A 26,569-nucleotide genomic window follows, 5' to 3' on the forward strand; every position below is an offset into this window, starting at 1 on the left:
AGCTGGGGCTTTAGCTACATCTGTGACTAGTTCTAGTATTGAGCACAAATTCTCAAGCAGTTTCCACAGGCATCAGCAAGAGCCTCAAGAAGCAACTCCTCTTAATTACCGTACTGTATGTGATTCCAAGCCAATAGTCTGTCAAATGCAAAGCTTGTCTTGGCAGACTAATGTGTGTGAACACAAGGCCTAGTTGTGACTGTCTATTTACCAAATACATATCTTCAGAAGAACACATTTCTAGCTATGATGGGATTAGTCAGTGAACCATGAGTGCCTGGGGATGGTAAAACGGAGGCATGTATGACACATGTATTTCCTATTTGCCAGTGGGGGGTCAGGGGGGGTGAAGAGAGAGAGAGAGAACTGGTATTTTTACTGCAGCATTTCCACCACTGACAAAAGCTTACGAATTTTCTGAAATTTCATGTACTCTAAGAACAGTCAGTAATTTCACTGCAATGCAGTTTAGAAATAACTTATGTAAGTTTTAGATTTTATTCATTCACACATTTACAGCAGTTGCTTTCATATTACAATTCTTTCATCTTTTCAGTTTTCACTTATAAAAAATTAACCGAATAAACCTTATTTATCCAAATTTATCACAGCAGGTCTGGTTAATTTTCACAGTTACAACGGCCATCAGAAACAGAACTTAAGTACCTACAAGTCATTCATTTACAATATCGAACTTGGTTCTTCTTAAAGACACACTGCATTCATTTCAGAGCTGAGTGGATACAGTGTGTCAGTACTCTGCTAACGGAAGATTGAGTAGAGAGATCACTATATTGAGTAGCAGTTTATAGGCTGGGACTCCAATGCCTAAAGATATACTGAGGAGTAACTTGCATGTACAACATTTCTTGACACATGCTGTAGTAACTGGTTTGTTTTGATATGGACAGTATGCGAACGTTTACCAGCAGCACTGATTATCCTCATTGTGTGCTGGCACAGAAAAGTACATTCCTTTAGTCTATCTGCTGCTATTGTTGAGTCAGAGTTGTAGCGTAAAACTGGATTAGGAGACTGCAGAAACAGACACACTGCTCTATGCTACTTTTGACAGTGCTCTCATCTATCTGCTGACAGGACAACCCTCTCCAGCTAGGAATGGTGGATTACTTTAACTTACTTTTAAGATTCTACCAAGAAGATACTGCGTTGTATAAAGACTTGGGGTGTTTCTATTGTCTTCAAGTTGGATGATCGTGTATCAACAAGTTCATTTCCAATCTGACCTCAAGTCTCAAAGACCAATGGCCCATGATAGTACTTAATTCTGATCCCCAGTTACAATAGCAGCACTTGATTGCCAGCGTGTTCATTACTATGTCTTCATTTACTACTTTCCCGTTCTCCTCCCCCCGTCTTTGCAAACACACTCATTTTCTTTACAGTGGTAATTATTGCTGTTTTAAAGTATGTTCATAGGAGAATACGTCTTTAAGGTTTTGCAGCCGCTTCCTGTTACAAAGTACAGCACTTACCATGCTGAACATAGAAAACACAAGACTTATTTCACATTGGTCTTGTAGAGGTATGAAGAGATGCAGAACAGGAGACTGTTGAGGGGAGTCTGAGTTTCCATTGAGGAGCATGTTAAATCTGATAACCCATGATTTTTACTAGGAGAGCACTCGCTTGGACACTAACAATTCTGCTAATCTAGCTCCAATTTTTTTCAGTTGACATTGAATGGATATTTCTGCAAATGCATACTACACAATCTGTTTAACACTACAAAGAAGTGATTTTACCTTAACTGCATTAGTTTCAAGAAGATTTTTTAGCCTTAATAAAATAACGCAAGCACACAAACTGCTTAAAGATAACAGCCCAGTCATAAGAACAACCAAAACGCAGCGGATGCTTTTGTTATTAAAAAAGAAAAGAAAAGAAAAAAATACATACAAGGCAAATGTCTAAACTTAGCTTTGGCTAAAGGATATTGAAAACAATATTAGTATATAGTCATCATGCTTACAGCTGCTGATTTCACATTCAAACATGTGTTACTTATAAAGAAATTTACAACTGCATTATGTATTTGTTACACTGTTGATTTAATTAACTTCCACCTTTTACTATTTAAACTTTAACAGTAAACTCTTTCCTCTTCAAAAAACTATCCATGTTGCAAACAAAGCAAGCATTGATTTGTACACTCCAAATGTTGACTTCTAGCTTATTGTTGACTTCAAGTTATTGTCTTTTAACTACGCTCTCAGTTGTTTACATTGCATGCTAGCTTATTTTAATTTCAGCTAAAGATGCTTAGAAAGATAATTCAGGTAAGTCTTTTAGTGGCAGAGAGGGAAAATACAACATCTATACATATCCCGCTCACTGAGGAGAGGTAAAAACCTCTGGCTACAAACACAAGGGTATGAGATTTCTTGATCAAGGTTTGGTGTGAGTATGGTTTGAGAAGAAGGAAACTGATCCTTTTGCATTTTCAAACTGATTTAATAATTGCACATCCATTAATTTTTCTTTATGTGGCATAGTATATGCAACCCCAAGACTCCAGATGGCTTGGAATCAAAACACCTTTATTAGACTTTAAATAGAGTGCATATCAATAGCATTAAATCAGGCTCTAATGAAATGCAGGCTGAGCGCAAATTTAAAATTAGACTGTTAATTCAAAGGTAACAGGAGCTGGCTCTTGCCTTTGTGTGTCTAGCAATTCTGAACACCTTGCAGAAAGGACTAGTTATCCAGTCATCTGCATCTCAGCCATAAACTCTGGAAAAATTAAAAGGCAGAAGATACAGATCATGAACTGATACGGTTCAACGCTACAAAGGACAATAATAAGGACAGTGACAGCCTTCTGTAAACATCTAAGCAACTGACTTTCATTGATCAGATTTTTTTATCCGATTGCCTGATTCTGCTCCCAGTGAAATCCGTGGGAATTCTGCCACCCACTGCAGTGGGAGCACAAGGATCTAAGGGCCTGATTCTGCAAGATGCCGAGCACCCTCCATTCCAACTGAAGTCACAGGGACTTGAGAGTGCTCCTCACTGCATGGGTTTGCACCCTAGAAGTGTGCACTTCAGAATAGCAGCCAGCCAAGGCCTAATCCTGCATCTCATGTGAGTAATAACAATACTTGGATCTCAAGGAGTTTTGCAAAAGTGACCTGCCTCAGGTCACCCAGCAGGTCATTGGCAGAGGGAAGAACACAGCCCAGGTTTCCTGACTTCCAGTCATTTGCACGGTCCATGCTCTGTCACTGATGTGCATAAGGGCTGCAGGATTGGGCCTCTGGACGTTAATATGTTACTCATGCCACTTGATCCTTTACAAGGAAGTTGCACTAATTTTTACATTGATAAGCTATTGTACTCTACTTTCATATGGCGTTTCAGTGACCGTTTCAGTGACCATTCAAATAAATAATTTGTTGTTGTGACATTGCAAGATCACATATGCATAGAACATTGTTACGGTATTTTACATTTTAGTTAAATTCTTGTTTTCATTTCAGATAAGCACTTTTAAGAACCAAGCTTCATCCTGCAACTGTACAATCAACTAATCAAAAACTGTTCAACCCTTGATAAGATTTAACTACATAAAATGCCAGGCTGTTACACAAATACTCATTTTAAAATCATACAGGCAAAGTAATGAACTGATGTAGATATTTGCTAATTAGCAATTTTAAAATCAACTTAGTTCTACAAATTAATCACAAACACAGTTCTTGGAATTAAGTTTCATTCCCACAAGTTATACCCAATAATTTTGTTCCATGGATGCACTAGGAAGGAGAAACTTATTCTACTGACACATGTAGGACTCTGTGCATAAAAACAGTATCTGGAGCCCACAGTCCTGTGTGCAAATAGAGACTGCAATACAGTTATGGAGAGGGGAACCTAGGAAGCATTAAAGTGGTATTGAAAAATAATATTGTACATACCCTGTAGCAGTAGCAACCTAGGGGAAAGCCCGGCGTCATCCCTCTCAGTGCAGAATTCTGAAAGCTCCCATGGCAAGAAGCACTGTGAAGCGCCTGTCAAAGCGGAGATTAAAGCGGCCATTTCTAAACCTTCTGCAGGTGCTGACCATTTCACTAGCAGGGGAATGGCATGAGTTTGTGACAATATCAGTTGAGGAAGCCTGGAGAAGATTAGAACCCACCTTCCATACTGCTTTAACCACTTAGCATCACTGAATGGAGCTGAGCAGAGTCAGGGGCCTGGATTCCTGCTGCTCAGGGTTAGATGTCAATGAGACACATGGTTTATAGGTGGCACTGCTCAGAGCAGGCGCCAAGGGGCCGGTTCTGCCCCCCAGTTTAGCATGCACACACAACTCCTGTTGTTTCAGCGAGAACTGCCCAGGTGTCTCCCAAGGAGGGCTCAGGTGCTAATGAAGTCAATATTAGACACATGTGAATCAAATATTTATTTTTCCCTTTAGTGATTTACAATTTTAAGAGGACTATGCAATATATTAGACCCTGATCTTGCAAGGAGGGTTTAGCCAAGAGGATCCTGGTCCTGACCCCGACCCCAGTCGGGTCTCCTGCAGGAATCCACACACATGGAGCTCATGGTAGGATCAAGGCTGCAGGCAGGAAATCTATGTTTGGCTGCTAAACGAATCACCAAAACAGAATCCTGACACTAAAATAAAAATTAACTAGAAAGCTGCAACCGTGACGCTGACAGTGCAGAATGGGGCAGAGAGCAGGGATAATCCATTTGCATGCATGGGAAAAGCAGACAGTGGCTCAGCTGTTGTAAAATACTAAGTTCTATTACTTCTTAAAAACATTCTCCAGCTGAACTCAAGGTGGTTATAAACTCCAACCCTTATGATGAGAGAGAGAGAGAGAGAGACACACACACACACACACACACAATCTGTGATTGTTCCACCACACTGTGCATCAGTCTGGAGGGCTTGCATGGAAATACTAAAATGGCAGCCCCTTTTCTCCCATTGACAGCCTGTTCATAGACAGGGAATAGTAACAGGTGTCTAAACACTGTTAAAAATTCAATTTTAATGTAGTCTCTTATTTAGTACATAAATTAACTCTCTACAATGTTAGAATAACCCCCCTGGAAAGATCCTGTAAAGGTTCTTTCAATTGCAGACTTAGATTGAGGGTTTCTCAGGGCAGGGACGGTGTCTTTGTATAGCCCCTTACACACTTACTGCTGTATACCAGTGTTAAATAACAACAGCCAGTAAGAGGAGGTTACTTACCTGCAACTGGAGGTTCTTCAAGATCTGTATTCCACTGTGGGTTACGCACACACACCGTGTGTCCGGAGCTGGAGAATTTGAAAGTAGCGTCTGTTGGTCAGCGCATGCGCCCTGGCTCACTTCATGCCTCTGACCCAGGAAATAAAGGGCAGGATGGACCAAATCGCCTCTCCAGTTCCTTCTCCACCCCAGATCAGGGAAGATCTGAAGCAGAGGGGAAGGAGGGAGGGATGTGGAATACAGATAGGGACCACACATCTCAAAGAACCTCCAGTTACAGGTAAGTAACCTCCTCCTTTTCTTCGAGCGATGGGCCCTCTAGTATTCCACTGAGGGTGATTAACAAGCAGTGTCTCAGCAGGAGGAGGGTGCGAGGAGGCAGACACTAGGGCTGAGTGAAGGACAGACATTCCAAAGGAGGCATTAGGAGAGGAGCCCTGGACTAGGGCATAATGTCCCGTAAAGGTGTGAATGGAGCTCCACATGGCTGCTTTACCCCATCAAGGTGGGGCCCTTCATGACGCGATGCCATAGTCGCTGCTTGTGCTCTTGTGGAATGAGCTTACCCCATGGGGTGGGGCGGGAAGGTTCGATAGTTGATAGCAGAATAGGATGTAGTTAGAGACCCATTCGGAAACCCTTTAGGTGCAGAACACTTGTCCGCCGATTCTTTCCATTGTAGCAATGAATAGTCTTGGCGATTTCCTGATTGGTCTTGTTCTGTGTAGGTAAAAGGCCAAGGCTCGCTGCACATCAAGGGTATGGAGTGTCTGTTCCTCTGAGGAAGCGTGTAGTTTAGGGAAGAACACAGGTAAGCGGATCGACTAGTTCAAGTGAAACTCTGCAACAACCTTGGGGGAAATCTGTACAAAATGCTAGAACTATTTACAAAACTAAATCCTATTTTAAAGGCCAAAGCTGAAGCTACAGACAGAGAGGTTCTGATCCGGACCATGAGGCAACAAGAAGAAACTGGAGAGGTGCTTGGTCTGCCCCGCCATTTATCCCCTCGGTTGGAGGCACGAGGTGAGCCAGGGAGCATGTGCAGACCAACGGACACTACTTTCAAATTCTCCAGTTCCGGACGCATGGTGCACATATATAACTCACAGTGGAATACAATAGGGACCATCACTCAAAGAAATGTTCAAGCAGAATGAAGGAGGACTGGTATTGTCACAAGAAGTCCACCCAGCAATATGGCCTCCAGCAGCAGTAGGTTCAGAGCAAGCTGCATTTTAATACATAATGCAAAGCTGGGAGTTTTCGTGGTGAGAAGTGTCACCTCACATGTGCTCTGGGGTTCTCGCAATGAGAAAAATGGATGTAACTAATCTTTTATGATGCCATTTAAATATATAAAATCTGATTATGGATGGATAAAAACACAAACAAGTCTTTGATCTTGCGGTCTCTATGCAGACTGGGAGACTTGCCCGGAGGGACTGCAGGAGTTGGCCTTTTGGCCCAAACTGGGCCCTCTGATGGGAAGGGATAAGCATCAGTAGTCTGTAGCCTGAAGTCCACAGAGATTCTACAGGAAATAGAGGGGATTATCGGGCTCCAAGGCTGGGTCCATATTAACATGCTTGGGGAAAGTTTCCCCAGAAATGCAGGTCCAACAACTAAGACTGCACTGACGGGTCCAGTGTTTTTAACCTCTGAGTTGTCTAACCATACTCAAAGGAGATCTAGCAAACAGCAATAAAGATACCCAAGCCTTGTCTACACTAGCACTCTCACTCCTGCTACCAGAGGTGAAGCTACTGTAGCAGCTGGAGAGTTCCCAGTGAATGTCAGCACAGACAGGGCTTAGATTAGTAGGAGTTCTACCAATCACTCTGGTGTCATGGTTTGGCAAAACGAAAGCAAGACATTCAGCAAGAACTACTTCCGTTTGGAGATAAAGCTAGTGAACAGGACAGACAGCAATGGCTCCTGGTGTTCTCACCAAACAAAATATTCCAAAATGCATTTCTGACAAAGCAGGGGTGACTTCACACAGGCATTAAGAGAAATAAATTTGCACAACAATAAATCTCTGAGAGGCAGCATCTTGATTCCGGTCATTACAACTTCGGTGCCCTGCCCACCTGTTCAGAAGTACCGAGTTCCCATAGCGCCTTCCAAGTTGCATATTGTAAAAGCATTATCTCGCTTATGCAAATCAAAGGTGTTATGGTCAGAGATACAATAATAATGTTACATTTTAACTGTTTTGTTTTTTTTAAAGAAAGTTGGTGACTTAACTGTGTTTCTGTCTCTGTGGGAGTTTAGGGCATTTGAACCAGTTTTGGCTTATGACATAGATATGAATGAGGCATATTACAAAGGCACAGGTATCAAATAAAACCAAGAACATTCTTTTAATTAGTCACCCCAATAAAAAAACAACAATTAAATTTATGTATTTTCCCCTTCATTAAGAGACTAGTTATTTTCATTATCTGGAAAGGTTTTAGTGCAGTGACTCTACAGCAACTGAAAAAAAAATTAAAAAAGGCACAAACTTTTTTTTCTTTCACGTTTGCTAACACTTTATAATGGTCTATTTTTACCCAGGTTAATAAATCACTGAAAGCAGCAAGAAAATATTATGCCAATTTCTGTACACTATACAAAAACCCCTACCCTCCACTTCAGGAGAAATGTACAGCATTGAAAGACTTTTAAAAATATATAGTAGCCCACAAAGAAATTGTGTTAATTAAGCTCTTGGTCTCCTGACATAGTGCCCTCCATTATCTACTTTCTCCCTTTATTATTGGGACAATATACCTTAGGGCACTGCCATTTTATGTATGGTATAGATTGAGGCAGGCAGAAATCCAGGGCTGAGAGTGTGAATTGCTTAATAGAGTAATAGGACAAAATCTTCTGACTCGGATGTGTCTGCACCTACCCCTTTGTACCCCCGACCCTGCTCGCCCCTTGACCTGGCATTGCGTATGGAGGCTGGAATCTGTTCTCCCACCCTGCTAGCTAGAAGCAAGAGCAGACAATGAATGAAAAGGGTGGGCTCAGGAGACTAACCTCACACCCTCTCATTAGGCTCAAGTTTCTCTACTGAGAAAGCTGCCTTTCTCCTTAACACTTGCTAAGTATGTGCAGGCTTCTTCCAGATTGAAAGAAGCACCCATGGAGATGCTCCCATCCTTGGTAAGCAGGAATTGCACAGACAGTCCTGAGTTTGGCTCTCCAGTCTACCTGGCCAGTACCATAGGCTACCAGCCAGTTAGGAACTAATGAACTGTGGACCCAATTCCTACCTTTACATTGATGAATTTCAGTGCAGGAAAGACCCTGGACTTGAAGTGAAAGGCTAGCATTTTGGTTTCCACCTCACAATATAATTCACATGTGTGTTCTGTCCCACTTCTTATTAGTTAAGCCTTCTGTCTGGTCTTCCTTTCTTTCTAGTACCCTTCTTACTTGTCTCCACTATTTGATTTGACAAGGATAAATTTGTTTCATCCTCTCTGAAACTCTCCTACCTAGTTGCTTCTACTATAGTTACAAGTGTTAGTAACATACGTTCAGTCCCTTATCAATTTCATCATGGTTTTTTTCCCCACACCGCACACACATAATACTTCATAGAATAGTAACTTTTTTTTTCAGGAACTTAACTTAAAGGGGGTTTCCCTTTAAAGGTTATAAGATAGTTGAACCCCTCCACCCACCCCAAATTAAGTGCAACCAGAAATGTTTTTAATATTTCTGATACCACATTTTAAAAATTAAAACCTACTGATTTTCCCCCCGACATAATTCATGCAAAGTTGTTATTTGTTTAAATAAGTTATAAAAATTGGTATTTCAGGCTAGAAGAAGCTGTAGTCTTGGTTATTCTTTTGTTGGCAGGCACTGTACATACATATTAGGTACAGACACATGCCGAATCTGCTTTGCATTGCTTTTTGCATTGTACAATTCACAAATCTGACATCATTAAAGCAGTTAGTTACCTTTTATGGAAGGCTGCAGTGAGGCCATCTATAATTATTAAACAGCAGCTGGTTAAGATAATATGTATGCTCCCCCCCGCACACTCCCAAAATGCAATTATCTGTCACACATTGCTTGTCTGAAGTGTTTAGATTTGGTGCTCACATTAATGTGCAAATGTGTTGCCATAGGAACTGCAGCCTCCATTATGCTTCAATGACACCATTCAGCAAAAGCCAAAACAAATATAAAATTTAAAAAAATTAAAAAAAAACCCAAACAAACAAAAAAACAAACAAACCCAGAAGGCAGCAAAGAGAAACTCCAATGCACATGCAGAAGTCTGGCCCAGGACTGCAGGTTATGCATGGATATAGAACAGCGCAGGAGATATTTAAGTTTGATCTTACTTTACAATATGTTACAATGGGACTCAGAGTTCAAATGGTTCAAGTCTGTTTGCTGGCTTAGGAAGGAAAATGAGAATGGAGAAAAAGTCATGGTTACTGGATGCACCAAGGTTCTTTCAGATATTTGGCAGAATGAGGCACATCCAAAAAAAGTGCAACACCAGTGCCTGGATGGCAGTGCTGTGTGTTTGAGTGCGTGCACACACTTCCTCTTCATGCATTGTAGCAAGCGTTTTTTCACATTTTCTTTGAAAACTATTAACCAGTAATTTATTGTAAGATGAATGCATATTTTAGTTACTGGTGCATGAAATACTGAGAAATGCATTCAAGTAATATTTCTGCACTTACTGTATTATGAATGTCATCACTACATTATCTTACATTTGGAAAAAAAAATACTATGTACACCAGACCAGTGGTACTATTATGTTTGTAAGTTTCTGTGCTTTATGTAGGTACCCGGGTAAGATTGGGACAACAGGCTGTAGGTCCACTCTGACCTGCCAGGTCATTAACACTGTATGCATTAGGAGAGCAGTACTTCCAGCCTCAGCACCACCACCTACAGCATGCGAGGAAGGATCCTTATTTTGTACAATCAAGCTGTACAAAGCAAATTAAAAATGAAATGAGGGAATGAAACAAACAATTGAAAACAAAAACAATGAAAAACAAAATAAGGGCAATTTTGGGGGGATGGGAGAAAAAACTTTTTTTTTTGCTTTTGTTTTTATTCTTCGCGCAGCTGCAGGCGGTAGCGGTGGTAGCGAAGCTGGAAAAACATTCTCTCTAGTATGGAATGCGTCATCCCAGGGAGGGTGTAGTGTTCAGTGATGCCCACATGTTTGAACCCTAAGGATTCATACAGCTTGTGGGCTGCCATCTTGACAGCTGTGGTTCCCAGGACAATGGAAGAATAGTTGTTGAGCATGGCAAACTCCAGCACTTTGCGGCCCAGGGCCTTGGCAATCCCTTTACCCCGGAAGTTGGAATCTACGGACATGCGGCGCAGCTCCATGGTGTTGTCTTCCTCGTTGCCTCTCGCAGCCACAATTCCCACCACATTTCCGTCCAACACAGCTACCCAGAAGCAGGAGCCTACAGAAGACAAAGCAGAATCTGAAGCTGAAGAATGCAACTGCCCTTCTGCATAAGCCTACCTGGGCTTAATACATCACCTCAGGCTGACACAAAGCCAGATTATAAAGGTATTGAAATCAATGGGAGTTGGGCACCCAACCTACTTAAGTGCTGTTGACAATCCTACTGGGCACCTATCTACATATTTAGGTGCCTAAATACCTTTGTGCATCTGGCCCAAAATTGCTTTCTTAAGACTGATAAGAGATTGTTATTGCCCAAGAGGGAGACGTGTAAAAAAAATCTCCTCCAATTTGAAATATAAGACTTCCTATTTGAGACCAAAATTGTAAAGGACATTAGACAATACACCAGTGTAGCGTGACCAGGGGAATTTGTCCTCAACCTGCACCAAGATTTAATTCTCAAGTGAAAGCCTGAAAATATGTCAAACTCAGGAGCTCACTTCTCCTAAATCATATGGGAAAGATGAAGTGGAACCATCCCATATGCCACCCTGCCCTATTAGAAGGTTATCCATTATAAGGGTGTTTCACTTATTTCAATAAAGCACACAAAGGGAATTTATTAACTCTCCCTAACACAACAACATTACATATCTTTGGTTTCTTGGAACGGCCTTAGTTAGAGGGAGCTCTGTGTTAAAAGCAGCTACAAAATGAGCTTCTTTATTGTAGGTTTTACTGCAAAATTCCTTCTTTGATATAGCCAGCATTGTCAAAGGACTCTATTTCCATGGGACATGTGAATAGCTTGTGTACAGTACAAGTCAGGATAAATCCAACATAACGAGAAACTTCAGCCTAATGCAGTAACTGAGTAGCCCTGCAGCCAACCGCCTTCAGCTGTGGTCTCAAAGCTAAGCAGGGCTAGGTGTACTTGGACAGGAGATCAACAAAAAAAACCCAGTAGCTGGAGGAAGTTATATTAGTGATTTAGTAGGCAGCATTCTTCCCCTCTGAATCAGTAATGAACCAGAGCCCGTCACAGTGTTAAGGAGTTACTGGGCATGTTGTTGCCTTTCAGGTGAAATGTAAAACCAGTCATGTCATTTAGTGTCCTACAGTGCTTTCCTCCCAGAGCATGGATGTTGATCCTAAGTGGATGTCAGAATTCCCATTGAGTACTTGCAGTCTGTCTACTTAAAATTTCCATGGCATTGTCAACTGGAAAAAAAAATTACCTACCTTTCTGTAACTGTTCTTCAAGATGTGTTGCTTATGTCCCTTCCATTCTAGGTGTGTGCGCGCCCATGTGTGCAGTCGTCTGAGATTTTTGCCTTAGCGGTATCCATAGGGTCAGCTGAGGCACCCGCTTGAGTACCGCGCTCATGTGCTGGTATATTAGGCGCCAATGACTCTTTGTCCTCTCAGTTCCTTCTTGCCAGAAACTCTGACAGAGGGGTAGGAGGGTGGGTAATGGAATGGACATGAGCAACACATCTTGAAGGACAACAGCTACAAAAAGGTAAGTAACCGTTTTTTCTTCTTTGAGTGCTTGCTCATGTTGATTCCATTCTAGGTGACTCACAAGCAGTAAACCTGGAGGTGGGCTTGGAGTTCACAGTCTAGTGGCTTGCAGCACCCCTCTACTGAAGCCAGCATTGTCCTGGGCCTGCTGGGTACATGCGTAATGGGATGTAAACGTGTGGATGGATGACCAGGTGGCCGCCCTATAGATGTCCTGGATAGGCACCTGGGCTAGGAAAGCTGCTGTAGAGGCTTGCGCCTTGGTTGAGTGGGCGGTGACAACCACTGGAGGGGACACCTTTGCCTGATCGTAGCAGTAGCAAATGCAGGCCGTGATCCAAGAAGAAATTCTCTGAGTGGACACCAGATGACCTTTCATCCTGCTGGCCACTGCAACGAACAATTGCATTGACTTGTGGAATGGCTTGGACCTTTCAATGAAGAAGGCTAGTTCCCTCCAGACATCTAGGGAATGCAATTTTTAATTTGCTTGGTACAGCTTTAACCATGTACAAAATAGCTGTCAGGTGAAGCACCGCCAGGTTCGGATGCAGAAGACTGCGTGGTTTTGGGACAGCACTTCCGGCAGGAGCGGTAGCTGTAACAGAGCAGCAATTGAGAGGTCCAGCAATGTGCCGAACCAGTGCTGGTGCAGCCTAGCTGACACGATGAGGATTACCCCGCCCTGTTTGATTTCATGAGGACTCTGAATTAAACGGCATTGGGGGGAAGGCATATAACAGAGCCCATGATCATGGGAGCAGAAAAGCATCTGGCAGGGAGCCTCTGTCAATCTCCTGAAAGGAGCAGAAAACGTGGCATTTCCTGTTCTGCTTGGACGCGAACAGGTCCACCTGGGGAGTCCCTCAGCTCTGGAAGATGATGCTGATCACTTCTGAATGGAGGGACCACTCGTGTCTAGACGAGAAGATCATGCTGAGGCGATCTCCCAAAGCATTCCTGGCCCCAGGGAGGTGTGCGGCTACGAGAAGGATGTTGTGTTGTATACAAAAGTTCCAGAGCCTGAGGACTTCTTGGCAAAGGGCAGATGATTTGGCTCTGCCTTGCTCGTTGATATAGAACATAGCCGCTGTATTGTCTGTCAGCACCTGGACCACCCTGCTTTTTATGTGAGGTAGGAAGGCTTGGCAGGCCAGGCAAACCACTCTGAGCTCCCTGACGATGTGTAAGGAGTGATTGTGACTCGACCAATGACCTTGCATGTTGAGATTGCCCAGGTGGGCTCCGCATCCCAGGTCCGAGCCATCAGAGACAAAGGTCACTGACGGGGAAGAAGCTGTGAGGGGAACTCCCTCCAACACCGAAGCAGGATTCTGTCATTATGTGAGTGATGACAGTACGTGGTCTGGGACCCTGACCACACAGTCCATGCTGTCTCTCTTGGGGATGCAGAACAATGCCAGCCACGCCTACATAGGCCTGAGATGGAGATGCGCATCCCAGACCACAAGTGCAGGCCGCCACATGGCCTAGCAATTGCAGGCATGTGTGACCGGTGGTGGGAGGGTGGGCTTGCGTCCATGAGATCAGGTCTGCCATGACTTGGAACCTAGCCTCAGGGAGCAAGGCTGTGGTCTCAGTAGAGTCGAGGACCCCTCCAATGAACTCTACACACTGCACTGGAATTAAAGTTGACTTTTTCTCATTTATTAACAGCCCCAGGTCGCAACAGATGGAGCAAACCAGGTTGAGATGATGCCGCACCTGATCCCGAGAAAGGCCGTTAATTAACCAGTCATCGAGGTACGAATAAATTTGCACCCCTTGGCACCTCAGCGGCCACTGGTGATATGCACTTTGTAAACACTCTCGGGGCTGACAAGAGACTGAAGGGCAGCACCGTGAATTGAAAATGGCAGTGACCCAACAGAGAACGGAAAAAACGCCTGTGACCCAGGAAAATGGAAATATGCATTCTTTAAGTCAAGGGGGGTGTGCCAGTCTCCTGGATCCAGGGAGGGAATAATGGAGGCCAGAGAGACCATGCGAAACTTCAGCTTCTTGAGAGACTTGTTGAGGCAGCACAGGTCCAGAATGGGTCTGAGGCCCCCTTTTGCGATTAGGAAATAGTGGGAGTAGAACCCTTTCCCCTTCATGTCTGGAGGGACCTCCTCTACTGCCCCCAGGCTTACGAGGTTCTTGACCACTTGAACGATTAGTTGCTCGTGAGAAGGGTCCCTGAAGAGAGACCGGGAAGGGGGAGTAGGACAGAGGGCTGGCCATGAACTGCAGGGTGTAGCTTGAAGATATTATGTCGAGCACCCAACCGTCTGAGGTCAGCTGCGACCAGGCCGATCGGAAGGGGCGCAGGCGGTTGAGGAAAGAGCAGGGGGGTGGATCCTGGGAAGTGACTGGGTCGCTATCCTCGGGTGCATCCTCAAAATGCCTGCTTCTGGCTTTCGGAAGAACCAGGCTGAGCAGATGAACAGGTCCTTTGTCTCTGTCCTTCTTTCTGTAGGAGCTGGACCGAGGGATACGGGGAATGGAGGGTGGCATGGGAATATTTAAGGCCATGGAGCCGTGCATCAGTCAGCTCTGAAAAGAGCCCTGCTCCCTCCAACAGGAAACTGAAGGATAGTCTGCATCTCCTGGGATAACCCAGAGGACTGTAACTAGGAACTGCACCTCATGACCACCGCAAAAGCGACTACCCTGGCTGCCGAGTCCGTAGCGTCCTAGGCCATCTGGAGGGTGCCCCTCATCACCACTTTTCCCTCTTCCACCAAGGTGGCGAACTCCTGGGTTCAGTCCTGTGGGAGGCCCTCCTTGAACTCGCTGATGGAGCCCCACAGGCTGAAGTTGTATGTTCCTAGTAGGGCCTGATGGTTAAACACCCAAAATTGCAGGATGGCTGTCAAATAAATTTTCCTGTCAAACAAGTCCAGCCTCTTGGCATCTTTATTTTTCGGTGTGCTGTTCACCTGGCCCTGTCTGAGCCTTTCGTTGACAGCAGACATGACCAGGGACCCCCGCTGGAGGGGGATGCACAGGTACTCAAATCCCTTTGCTGGGACATAGTACTTCTTTTCCTCCTTCTTGGAAGTAGGCGGAATGGAAGAGAGGGTTTAACCACACAGACTTAGCAAGTTTTAGGACCCCTGGGTGGACAGGTAATGTGACCTGGGCTGGGGTGGAAAAGGGCATGACATTAAAGAGGTTGGACTCCTCCACTAGCTCTTTGACCTCCGAGTTTAGGTTGGCAGCCACCCTTTTGAGCAGGGCTTGGTGCTCCTTGGAGTCATCAGGGGGCTGCTTGTTTGCGAGGGGCCTGCCACCGCTTCATCTGGAGATGATGAAGACAACTGCGCCGCAGTGGGAGGGGCAGCTTCCCTTGGGGATGGCTCTTTGGGCATCGGGCCCCCACTCTGTCATCCCTGCGTAGGATTCTGCACCGTGCTCCAACTCCGGTGCTGGCTGTGCCAGGGGCAGCTTGTCCGATGCAGCCTGGGAGGAACGGTGGGAGTAGGGACGGGCATAAAAGGTACATGCCACGGGTTCCAGTACTGCCACTGGGCGGGCCACTGCCCCTGCCTCCACCGCAGGAACCATGCCAGTCTCGCAGCCTGGTGGTGATTCACCTTTGTTGGTGAGGGGTTGAACTGTCCTTCAGACTTGGACCATTGCCCTTCCAGTGATCAGGGCGGAACTGTAGATGCCGCAGTCTGCCGACTTACCCTTGTCAGCGACTGGCAAGGAGAGGGTGAGGAACTGTCCCTGCCCAAAGAGCAGTACCGGGGAGCTGAAGATCGGTGCCACATCTGAGAACAATCCGGCACTGGGGGGGGTTGGAGAGGATTGACGCCTGGGAGACTGCCTAGGTGATGGTGATCTGCGCCGTGGCAATCTCTGGTGGAAGGCCCGATGATACTGTGTGTACGAGGATCGGCGTCGTGACTCACGTATCCTGTGCCTCGCAGGTGGACATCTTGGCGTCAGGGACCTGGGTCTTCTGACAGGGGACCGAGGCTGCGGTGATGGGGATTGACGCCTGTGGTATGGGGACCGGGGATGCTCCGCTGCTTTAGGGGACAGTCCCATAACTGGCTTGCCCATAGATGCCATGCCTTAGCCAGGTCCATCGCCTGGCTTGGAGTCTGCGGTGCCGGCCGGCCTGCTTGCTTTGGCAGCCAGGCCAGCTTCGGGCGCAGATGGCCTTATGAGATGGCCTACTCCCTGGAGTCGGAGGTGGGTCCCTGGCTGGGCTAGGGGGTCCGACCACACTGGTGCCCCCAAGTAGCTCCGGGGCGGGCACGTGGCCTAACACAGGTCCTTTGCCCAAAGCCCCCTTTTTCTGCAGTGCCAGCGGGCTCGTTGACTTTGACCGCTTCTTAGGCACCAGTGAGGGGGAATGGTGCTGGGTGGATTCCGGTGTCGGTGGAATGCCAAAGTGCGCACAGATGCCAAAGTGCCGGGTATGGAGTCTGATCGAGAGGGCTCCGAGGCAGGACAAAGCACAGCCTCCATGAGGAGGGCCCTTAAGCGAATATCCTGTTCCGTTTGAGTGCAAAAGTTTTTGCAGATCCTGCACTTGTCCTTTCTGTGGGACTCCCCCAAACAGCTATCGTGAGGGTGACTAATGGGTATTGGTTGGCTGCACAATGAGCATGGCTTAAAGCCTGGGGGATGGGGCATGCCCTGCTCCGAGGCAAAGTCCCAGCTGGGACTCTAACTCTTAAACTACTACTGTAACCCTTGACGTAATGGTCTAACTAAGTACCTAAAAACTAAAAACAAAGGAGACAGAACTATGGACTGTAAGAACCACTAACACTCTTGTGATGCAAGACAAAGTGCTCAGACCAACTCTCAGGGGCATTAAGAAAGAACTGAGAGGGCGTAGGGTCGGCGGCGCCTAATATACCAGCGCACGAGCGTGGCACTCAAGGGGGCACCACAACTGACCCTATAGATACCGCTAAGGCAAAAATCTCCAACTGTACACGTGGGTGCCCACACACCTAGAATGGAATAGACATGAGCAAGCACTGGAAGAAGAATATTATTTCTCACTCTTGTGCACTGCTGAGCTGTGTTTTACTCTACAGGTGACTTCACATGAATGGTGAGTGAAATAATCCCTAAGAACAGTAAACAGTAGCATCTATGTGGATGAAATATGCTGTGCAAGGGAAAATCACCATAAAAAGGAAGTGTTAACCTAATAAGCAATTACTTTCCTAGAAACAGCAAGCAAAGCATGTCTACAGCTATCGTCCTTGGGTGCTGCTCTTATGGTAAGAACACTGCCTGTTGCCGTACATCAACACACTGCCAGAAATGCAGAGAAGCACGATAAACTTGACCATTGGAATGACGATAGTGGACACTTGCTCTGAGCATGCCCACAGAAGACCCCTGGCAACAATGCAGCAAGGTCTAAGCCTTCCATAAGCATTGTCCCCCTAAGTAAATGTTTCCACCAATAACAACCCTACTTAAATAAAAGACAACACAAACAAGGACTCCAACTTAACTTTGACCTCTCCTCACACAGTTGTACTGGTTTAAATATAACTCCTCTTCTCTGACTGCAGGCTCACTACAGGGCTTACATAAAAACACACTTTTTAATAAAGCCAAAAGATGGAGCACGTACGTGAGCATGCTCAGTACCTAGATAGACAGGCACCCATACATCTTAAAAATGAAAAACACTTCCCAAGCCCAAAAAACATTAACCAACCCATCCCCTCAACCCACACCTGAAGACATCCCCTCAGTCACATCTTTTCCTTGGAAAGCAAGCAGGGCTTGTGGGGTGAGCCAAGCATCACCAAACCCTGGCGCTGGAGGAACAAGGAGGGAAGCGTGTTTCAAAGCCACTCACCACTGACAATGCTCTAGCATTGTTCCTGACTATTATTATCAAGTTTCTTAGGATAGTGCCTAAGGACCAACCAAGAACAGGGCCCCATTCTGATAGGCACTGCACAAAACACAGAGTAGTAGATAATCCCTGCCCCGAAGAGCTTGCCATGTGACTAGACCAGACAGACAGGGTGGGAAAGGAGTAGAACACTGTCATGTTAGCGCTACAAAATAAATAAATAAATATAATTGGGGGTGGGCCACAGACGGAAAGAAAAGTGGAGAGGAAAGGAGGTAAGGGGGCTCAGGAAGGGAAGATTTGGAGTGAAGCTGAGGTGCAGAGACTGGTCCAACCCTGCCCCTCAAAGAGCCAATCAGTACAGGGCAGAGAAAGTTGAGTCAGAACTGTAGTAAGTTCTCTGAATGTCTGATGGTCCTTGCTTGGGTGGCATCTGCAGCTGCTCCTACTGGCCAGGGTCTGTCTGGTTCCACTCTGAAGTTTGTCCCTCCCCCCAGCCAACGCCACATGGCTGAGGGGAGGGGGTCCTCCCCTGCACAGTTCTGGGTCCCAAAGGGTGCTCCCAGCTGGGCCCCATTTTACCCCTTCCCAGCCCAGTGCAGTGGTCCCCGCTTTGGCTGCTTCTGTTTCTCTCAAGTGCCTCATACAACATCAGGGGTTGCAGTAACACACGACTGGAAGTGCATCTCTCAGGTAGCCTGGATCAAAAGTATTTAGGGCTTTAATAATCAAACCCACCACAAGCTTCACTCAGAAACCTGTCAGTAGCCAGTGCAGATCCCAGAGCAAAGACATAATGTGCTCTCAGGGAGGAACAGGGAAACTGAAAAGGATGCCCAAGCTGCAATTTCTGAATGGTGTTGCCCAATGGAGAAAACACTGCAACAATCTAAACTTGGAGTGGCAAGAGTATGGATTAGTCCGGGGAGGTCTGCATCCAAAAGGAAGAGGTGGAATCTGCTTGTTAGATGTTGATGATATGATGAAATGCACATGACCACTGTTGCAATCTGAGAACCCAGTAGCAGCATGAGATCCACCAAGAATCCCAGGTTACAAAAAACTTAGAAACAAAGGATAGATGTGCCTTGCTAATCAGAGGTACTGAAATAATTTCCTCCAATGACCGGAATGCTTATTGGGTGGGAGAAGCCAATGGAGATACTCCAGATTTACACTGATTCACATTACAGTAGTATTTGGCCCCAAGAGCAAAACATGTTAAATTTTGTATTAATAAGTTTGATCAAGGAATTAATTAGGCAAGGCTGAAGTGGATAAATTCTCCAAATGATGTTTCAGTGACGGCAAAAAATTCTCAAACCTAACTGAAGAGCTCACTGTACTCTATATGAAGTAATTTCTACTTTAGCATTTAGGGCCTAATCCTGCAAAACATCCTTATCCGTATGAGCAACCCCACCCCCACCCCCCCGTGGCTTGAATAAGGCTAATCAAGCAATAAGGACAATTCACAAGAAGGGGGGGGAGGTGAGAGACTTGGTCCCAGGTTGACTTCCCTGAATCTTGGCAACACATCAGGTCAATTCTGGGAGTCGACACGAGAAATATGATTCACTGGGAAGTAATAAGATGTCCTCTGCTCCCCCAGTAATTCAGATTGCTGCCTGCCCAGCAAACTGACCCTTGCCAGCCCTGGAACCAGAATGGCAGTAAACGATGGTGCCACTAAACCAGACTACAAGGCTAGTTCCAGATCAAATGTAGTTTGTTGTTCTATCAACACAACGCACCCCCTTTCCCTCCACTCCACTAAACTCAGAATGGAAACTGGGCGGGAAATGGTTTTCCATCCTGCTAAAGTGTTCAGATATTTTTTTAAAGTTTCCTATTTCAGATCAAGAGATGGGCAGGGTGCAAAAAAAGTGTTCAGATTAGCCAATAATCCAGTGGTTAGGGCAGTCACCTGGGATGTAGGAGACCCAGGTTCAAGGCCCTACTCTGCCAAATTCAGCAATTCCATCCTAAACCTGAGAAGTTATTCTCCACTGAAACATGCACACATTCCCATTAAGTATCAATTTTGACAAATCAGCATTTTCCAACAAAAAAATATTTGGCTGAAAAATTCCCAACCAGCTCTACTCTCAACACAATGACGTATGGCACAGTTAGGTTTACAGAAAGACTAGGATGAGGGATGGCGCCTTTGTCCATGACACAAATGCCCCTTTAAGATTTAGAGACACGTAAATCAAGTATCCTCTGAGATTCCTGCTTTGTTTTTAGCAAATTACTGCAACAATTTTAAACAGGAAAAGAAAATCTATTTTTAAACCTGGGTTATGAAATTGCTTCCCATTACTTTTTTCCAATGCAGGTCTGTTGCTGAGCATAATTTGAAGGGGAGCAAACTGGTGGTAAACTGCTGACCTGAGATCCACCCCCCAAATAAGACACTGGCTCAGAGAGTGAATCATCACATTTCAGAACAACAGGAAAACTCTACCTTTTCAGCCTGTCTCTTAACGGTCAGTTTAGCCTGTGCTGATTCACAGGCCTATCACTAATTCTTCTTGGTGACTGGTCCTTCCATCTTGCTGAATTAGTTCTAGAAGCACTGCCACTAAACAGAATCACTACCCTCAGAAGTTCAAATCTGAACATTCTTGAATGAGGACTGGCAAAGGCATTCAGGGGGAAAAGCCTCCTATTCCTTCCCTGGTGACATTTTTCGTCCATGGGGTGGAAAATGTGTATCTCCTTCCCCCGTTTATTCTGAAATTACAGATATGAGTCATAGGCCTGCAGCCTTTCTGCTTTTCATACATTTTTGTCTGGACTGAAATAAAATAGCTAACAGATCTTTCTTGGCAGAAGTAGGCAACAGAATTAATAGGGTGCTATTAATACCAGGAGTTCACATTTTATTCTCGCATAAATTGGTTTTTGCTGTTTGAAAATAATCATGACTGGAGAGATGAATAAACACCTTGTCAATGACAAGCCTCCATTGCAATACCTGTTCCTTTTTAATTTTCCTCAACTTCACCCTCATCTACCTTCATAGACTTAGAGAGACAAGGTGGGTGAGGTGACCTTTTATTGGATCCACTTCTGTTGGCGAAAGAGACAACAGAAGTTTGTCCAATAAAAGATACTAACTCACCCATCTTGTCTCTCTAATATGCCTGGACCAACAAAACTACAGAAACAAACACCCACAGGCTTAGCTCCTTTCCATCATCCACCACTTCCACCCAGCTTCAAATACCGTCAAAATTCTTGATCTTGCCCACTTATTGCAAGAAAGTCTCCTTAAACTAGCCCTTCTTTACAAACATCTCTAATTGTGTTCTTTAACCACCTTCCTCTACAGATACCATTGCTTTCTTCTTCTCTTCACTGTTTCCCTGATATAATGGCCATTCTGGGGCGATCATATGGTCAGTGCCTTGAAAAACAGCAGGGATTCCCAGGTGTCCATTACACAACAAAGGGCATGTCTAGAGTGCAATCACAAGGTGTGATTCAAGCTAGTTCGGGTATGTCTTCTCAAGCTGCAATCTAGCAGCTTTATTGGTGTATCTAGCAATCTTTATTGGTGTAAGCTTGGGTCTTGGAGCAGTGAAGCCGTGGCAATGCATGCTTCAGCACGGGCAGTACAAGCCAGTCTGGGACCCAGAGTAATTACTTGAAGGACTAGCCCAGGCTGAAGCCCACAGTGCCCCAGGTTTGCTGCTCAGGGACCCAAGCTAGCTAGATTAAAGCTATTTCCGGTATAGCTACAGGAACTGCAAACACATCCCATGATGGCAGTACAGACATAAGTAAAGGAGGAGGATGGATGGCCCAGCAGTTGAGGGCGCTCATGTAGGACTTGGGAGATCTGGGTTCAATTCCCTCTTCTGCCACAAGACTTCCAGTGTGACCCTGGGCAAGTCAGTTAGGATCTCCTCTATAACATGGGGGTAATGACACTACCCTGTCTCACAGGGGTGTTGTGTGGTTAACTTCATTAAAGATGGTCAGGCACTCAGATACTGGGGGCCAGATAAGTTCCTAAATTAGATAAAAAGCTCAGGTTTTAGATAAGACCCCTTCTAGAGCAGGGGTTCTCAAACTTCATTGCACTGCGACCCCTCTGAGAACAAAAATTGCTACACGACCCCAGGAGGGGGAACTGAAGCCTGAGCCCACTCGAGCTCTGCTGCCTTGGGGGTGCCAAAGCTGAAGACCAAGGGCTTCAGCCCCAGGCAAGGGGCCTATAACCTGAGCCCTGCTGCCCATGGCTAAAGCCCTGAGGCTTGGGCTTGGCCCTGGGCCCCAGAAAGTCTAAGCCAGCCCTGGCAACCTCATTAAAATGGAGTCGCGACCCACTTTGGGGTCCCAACCCACAATTTGAGAACGGCTGTTCTAGCAAATGCTAACTATCATTGGCCAAATTTTTATTGGTGTAAGCTGGTCTAGTTCCCTTGACTTCACTGGAGCAGAGCCAATTTACACCAACAGAGTATTTGGCCTGACCATAATTCTGACCATAATTCCAAGGGCTCCAAGAAATTTGTTACCTCTAACATAATAAGCTTTGTCCTCTACCCCTGTGATCAAAGAACTCAATGGACCAGAATCACTGATATGCTCCAGCTGCTTTGCGCCACTCTGGGTTTACTGCTGCTTCGCATCGCTAATTTAACTGGCCACTTAATCCAGGTTTATGGCTCCTTTCGGCTGCCAGAGAAGCACAAAGCAGGCCCAGAGTGTACTGGTGAATCTAGAGCCTTATTTCTTCCATTAATGTCAGCTACATCACTTCAGGTAACTACTACCCACAGTCTTTCTGTCCTTCCAATATCTCTGTGCCAGAAGGCTCTGTCAGACAATAAAAGCACCTCATGCCTTCATCCTATTCTCCTTCAAACCTCACCTCCCGTATCCCGGGATAATTAACCACCTGCCCACTCGTACATTCCCAAATACCTTCAATGTGCCACACCTCTCTCAAAAGTCCCTTCAGACTCCTTTGAGAGGTCTTCCCTTTCTGACTACAAGCCTGGTGCAAGTTCTCCCCACACAGCCCTCTTCAATATTCTCAGCATGGTTCACACTCTCCTGTCACTACTGAGTCATGATTATTTCTGCTCAAACATGGCTTTCCTGCCTTTACTTCCTTGTATCCAACGTGGAATTGAGATCAAAGGATCACCACCTCCAGCTCAGCACAATTCCCTGAAATTCTAACCTTCTCACCCTCCTGGTTTCAACTCCAGCCACTACAGCAACCTTTCTGTAGCCCACAATACAGCCTCCTCTATCCTCCTCCCCTGCCACTAAGCTATTTGACTATACCTGCCCCTGTTTATTCTAAAATGCAACACACTTTTAATTCTAATCTCTCCCCACCCCAAGGGAAAAAAAAACTATTATACCCAACATATGAGTGAATTAACCATAACACAGCCCTTTTCAGCCCATCCCACCCTAAGAGTTATTTACTTCGTCATAATATCCTTCATTCAGTAGATCCAAGATAAGGCAATTCCCTGATTGTTAAGGTGTGATGTTTTGGGGTCCACCCAGACCACTAAAATGTTCTGTCTCTGCCCACCCTTTAACTTCAGGGGTCTTTATGATGAGCAGCTTTGGTTCAATTCCCTGACATCAACAACCTGCCCACAAGCATAAGGTTTCACCCTCTCTCACCAGCCTAATTACATCTTAGGGTGACACCAAGAGCTCTTCCAGTCCTGGGTTTCCCCAAACACATCTCTCCTATGTTCTTAATTACCAGACACACAGAATGATCCTCTCTGGTTTGTCACCCCTGAAGATGTGAAACCAGCCCCCCAGTTATCACATCATTTTGGCACACACACTCCACACGGTTTGCACATCAGAGATCTGCTTGGGATAAAAACAACATTTAAAAGAAAAAAAACACATATTCCAAGATGAAATAGTAACAGAAAGCAAACACAAGTTACACAGAAAACAAAACCAAGAGACAACTTCAGCCTTTGCACTTTCATATTAGATAAAATCCCTTTTCTAATAAGTTACCTATTGTCTTAGAACAGTTTCCGAGGATACCCCCCAGCTATGGGAGGGATCCCGTGCTCACAGACATCATCTTACCTCGAGCTATCCCCCAAGTTCTGGATAAAAAAAAACAACAACAAAAACCGCTCAGTTCCAAGCCAGTTTTTAAAAAGCTTTTTCCTCCCCTCACATTTGTCCACGGTGACTCTTGGTTAGTCAGAGAGGGGAAACTGCTTCCCGACTTGATGTTGGACGGTCAGGATGTTCTTTTCCATTTTGAGTTGTCTCAATGTCATTTCACCGTCTCTAATGGTCCACCAATCTCTTCTCCTGGGCTGGGCAATGGATAGTTACTCAAAGTCAGTTTCATGTAGATAACTAGTTTAGGGGGTGCCCTTCCCTGTTTGACATGGAACTGAAGCTGCACCAGTTTTCTACACACAAATACATACACTCCACAATCAAGCCTGTATACGTATCCACATAACAATTACTCCACTTAGAACATTACAAGCTTTCAAAAGACACCTTATTGTACTATAAAAACCTATCCACTTACACAGTATGCAATCAGTTGGTTGTACTGCTTATTTGGGGGGGGTTGGCCTTCTGTTCGCCCCTTGGGGTGTCTGGACTCTAACTGTCACATAGGGGCATCACTGAGCTCAACTTCACTGTCCTCCCATAAGGAATACAGAGGTTAGTTTCTGCTCTCATTTTCTGGACAGTCACATGTCTGTAAATCCTATTACAGTCACACCCAAAACATCCCCACATGTGAACTTTGCCAAAAAAAGGGGTTACTTAGATCTTCACCCTCTTTTGTCTTTACTGCAACTCCCAGGCTTCTCAAGAAAATTTTCTGTAGTATCTGGCTGATGAATCTTGCCCATATGCTCAGGGTTTAGCTGATCGCCATATTTGGGGTCGGGAAGGAATTTTCCTCCAGGGCAGATTGGAAGAGGCCCTGGAGGTTTTTCGCCTTCCTCTGTAGCATGGGGCACGGGTCACTTGCTGGAGGATTCTCTGCTCCTTGAAGTCTTTAAACTACGATTTGAGGACTTCAATAGCACAGATATCGGTGTGAGGTTTTTTTTGTAGGAGTGGTGGGTGAAATTCTGTGGCCTGCGTTGTGCAGGAGGTCAGACTAGATGATCCTAATGGTCCCTTCTGACCTAAATATCTATGAATCTATAAGTCCACATATTCAGCCTCTCTAAAAATGTACTAGCTCACCTTCTCATTCATACTCAAAAACACAAACACCCACCCAACCCCAACTCTTCATTGATCCCCAGCTTGGGTATTCAGTAGTAATTCTCCGGACTGCAAGAGGGTTCATGTTTCCTTCACTTAGGAGGGAAAAAATCAAATGCACAAATACAAAATGGGGAATAACTGGCTTGTAATATTGCAGAAAAGAGCTGGTGTTATAGGGGATCAAAAATTGAACATAAATCAATAGTGTGATGCTGTGGCAAAAAACCAAATGTTATTCTGGGATGTATTAGCATGAGTGTCGTGCATAAAACATGGAAGGTAATTGTCCTGCTCTATTTGACACTGGTGAGGTCTCAGCTGAAGTATGGGCACCACACTTTAAAACAGATGTGATCGAACTGGAGAGAGTCGAGAGGAGAGCAACAAAAGTGATACAAGGTTTAGAAAACCTTGTATGAGGAAAGGTTAAAAACCCATGTTCTGTCTTAAGAAAGGAAGCCTGAGAGGTGACCTGATAACAGTCTTCCTATAAGTTAAGGCCTGTTATAAAGAGGACATGATCACGTGTTCTCCATGTCCACCCAGGGAAGAACAAGAAGTATTTGGCTTAGTTTGAGGCAAGAGAGATTTAGGTTAGATATTAAGAAACAAAAAACTTTCTAAGAATAAGAACAGTTAAGCATGGGAATGGGTATTCCACATCCTCCCTTGGTAACTAGTCATTGGAGGTTTCTAAGAACAGGTTAGAAGCCAGGGATGGTCTAGGTTTATTTGGTCCTGTCTCAGCATGGGTGGATGGATTAGACCACCTCTGGGATAAAGCACCTCTATGACTATGATAAAGCGAATGAACATTCTCGATCAGTAGGTAGCATGCTGTACCGCCACTGAGGATGCACAAGTTACAGCAGTATAACAATGTGTCTCTACCTATTTTGTACTGCTATTCAGATGCCTCTTCATTCAAATCAAAGAGCTTTGAATTCAGCAGAAACTAACAGCTAAAAGCTACATTAAAAGCACATATGGATGGTGATTTATGTCACAACTAAAAAAAAAAAAATCTGAGTTAAGGCTATGCAACATCCTTAAAAAGAAGATCTTGGACAGTCCTGTTTCAAATATTTATTGCTAACATGTTCATACATCTTCCTCCATTTGGTCATCTTTTGAGGTTGATGGTCAGCCAGAGGTCACTAGAATTACAGCGCATACCAGTGGTAGGTAGAGAGGCAGGTTTAATCATGTACTGCTGGCAGTGTATTTAGCAGTCAAGACAACCTCCAAAAAGCAGCCACCCCCTCTCTTAAGAGGCCACATTAAGGTA

At 45.0% G+C, this 26,569-nt stretch overlaps 1 protein-coding gene across 2 annotated transcripts in view; it reads right to left on the reverse strand.

Moving 5' to 3' along the window:
• Nucleotides 1-508: 508 nt before the first annotated feature.
• NAT8L (N-acetyltransferase 8 like) overlaps nucleotides 509-26,569 on the reverse strand; it is a 60,737-nt gene continuing 34,676 nt past the window's right edge. For both annotated transcript variants that reach the window (XM_074951807.1, XM_074951806.1), the window contains one exon: nucleotides 509-10,701. In XM_074951807.1, the coding sequence (XP_074807908.1) occupies nucleotides 10,334-10,701 (368 nt within the window). In that variant the 3' untranslated portion in view covers nucleotides 509-10,333. The remainder of the gene's footprint in view (nucleotides 10,702-26,569) is intronic.

This window comes from Natator depressus, chromosome 4, assembly GCF_965152275.1.
Source record: "Natator depressus isolate rNatDep1 chromosome 4, rNatDep2.hap1, whole genome shotgun sequence".
Lineage (NCBI taxonomy): Eukaryota > Metazoa > Chordata > Testudines > Cheloniidae > Natator > Natator depressus.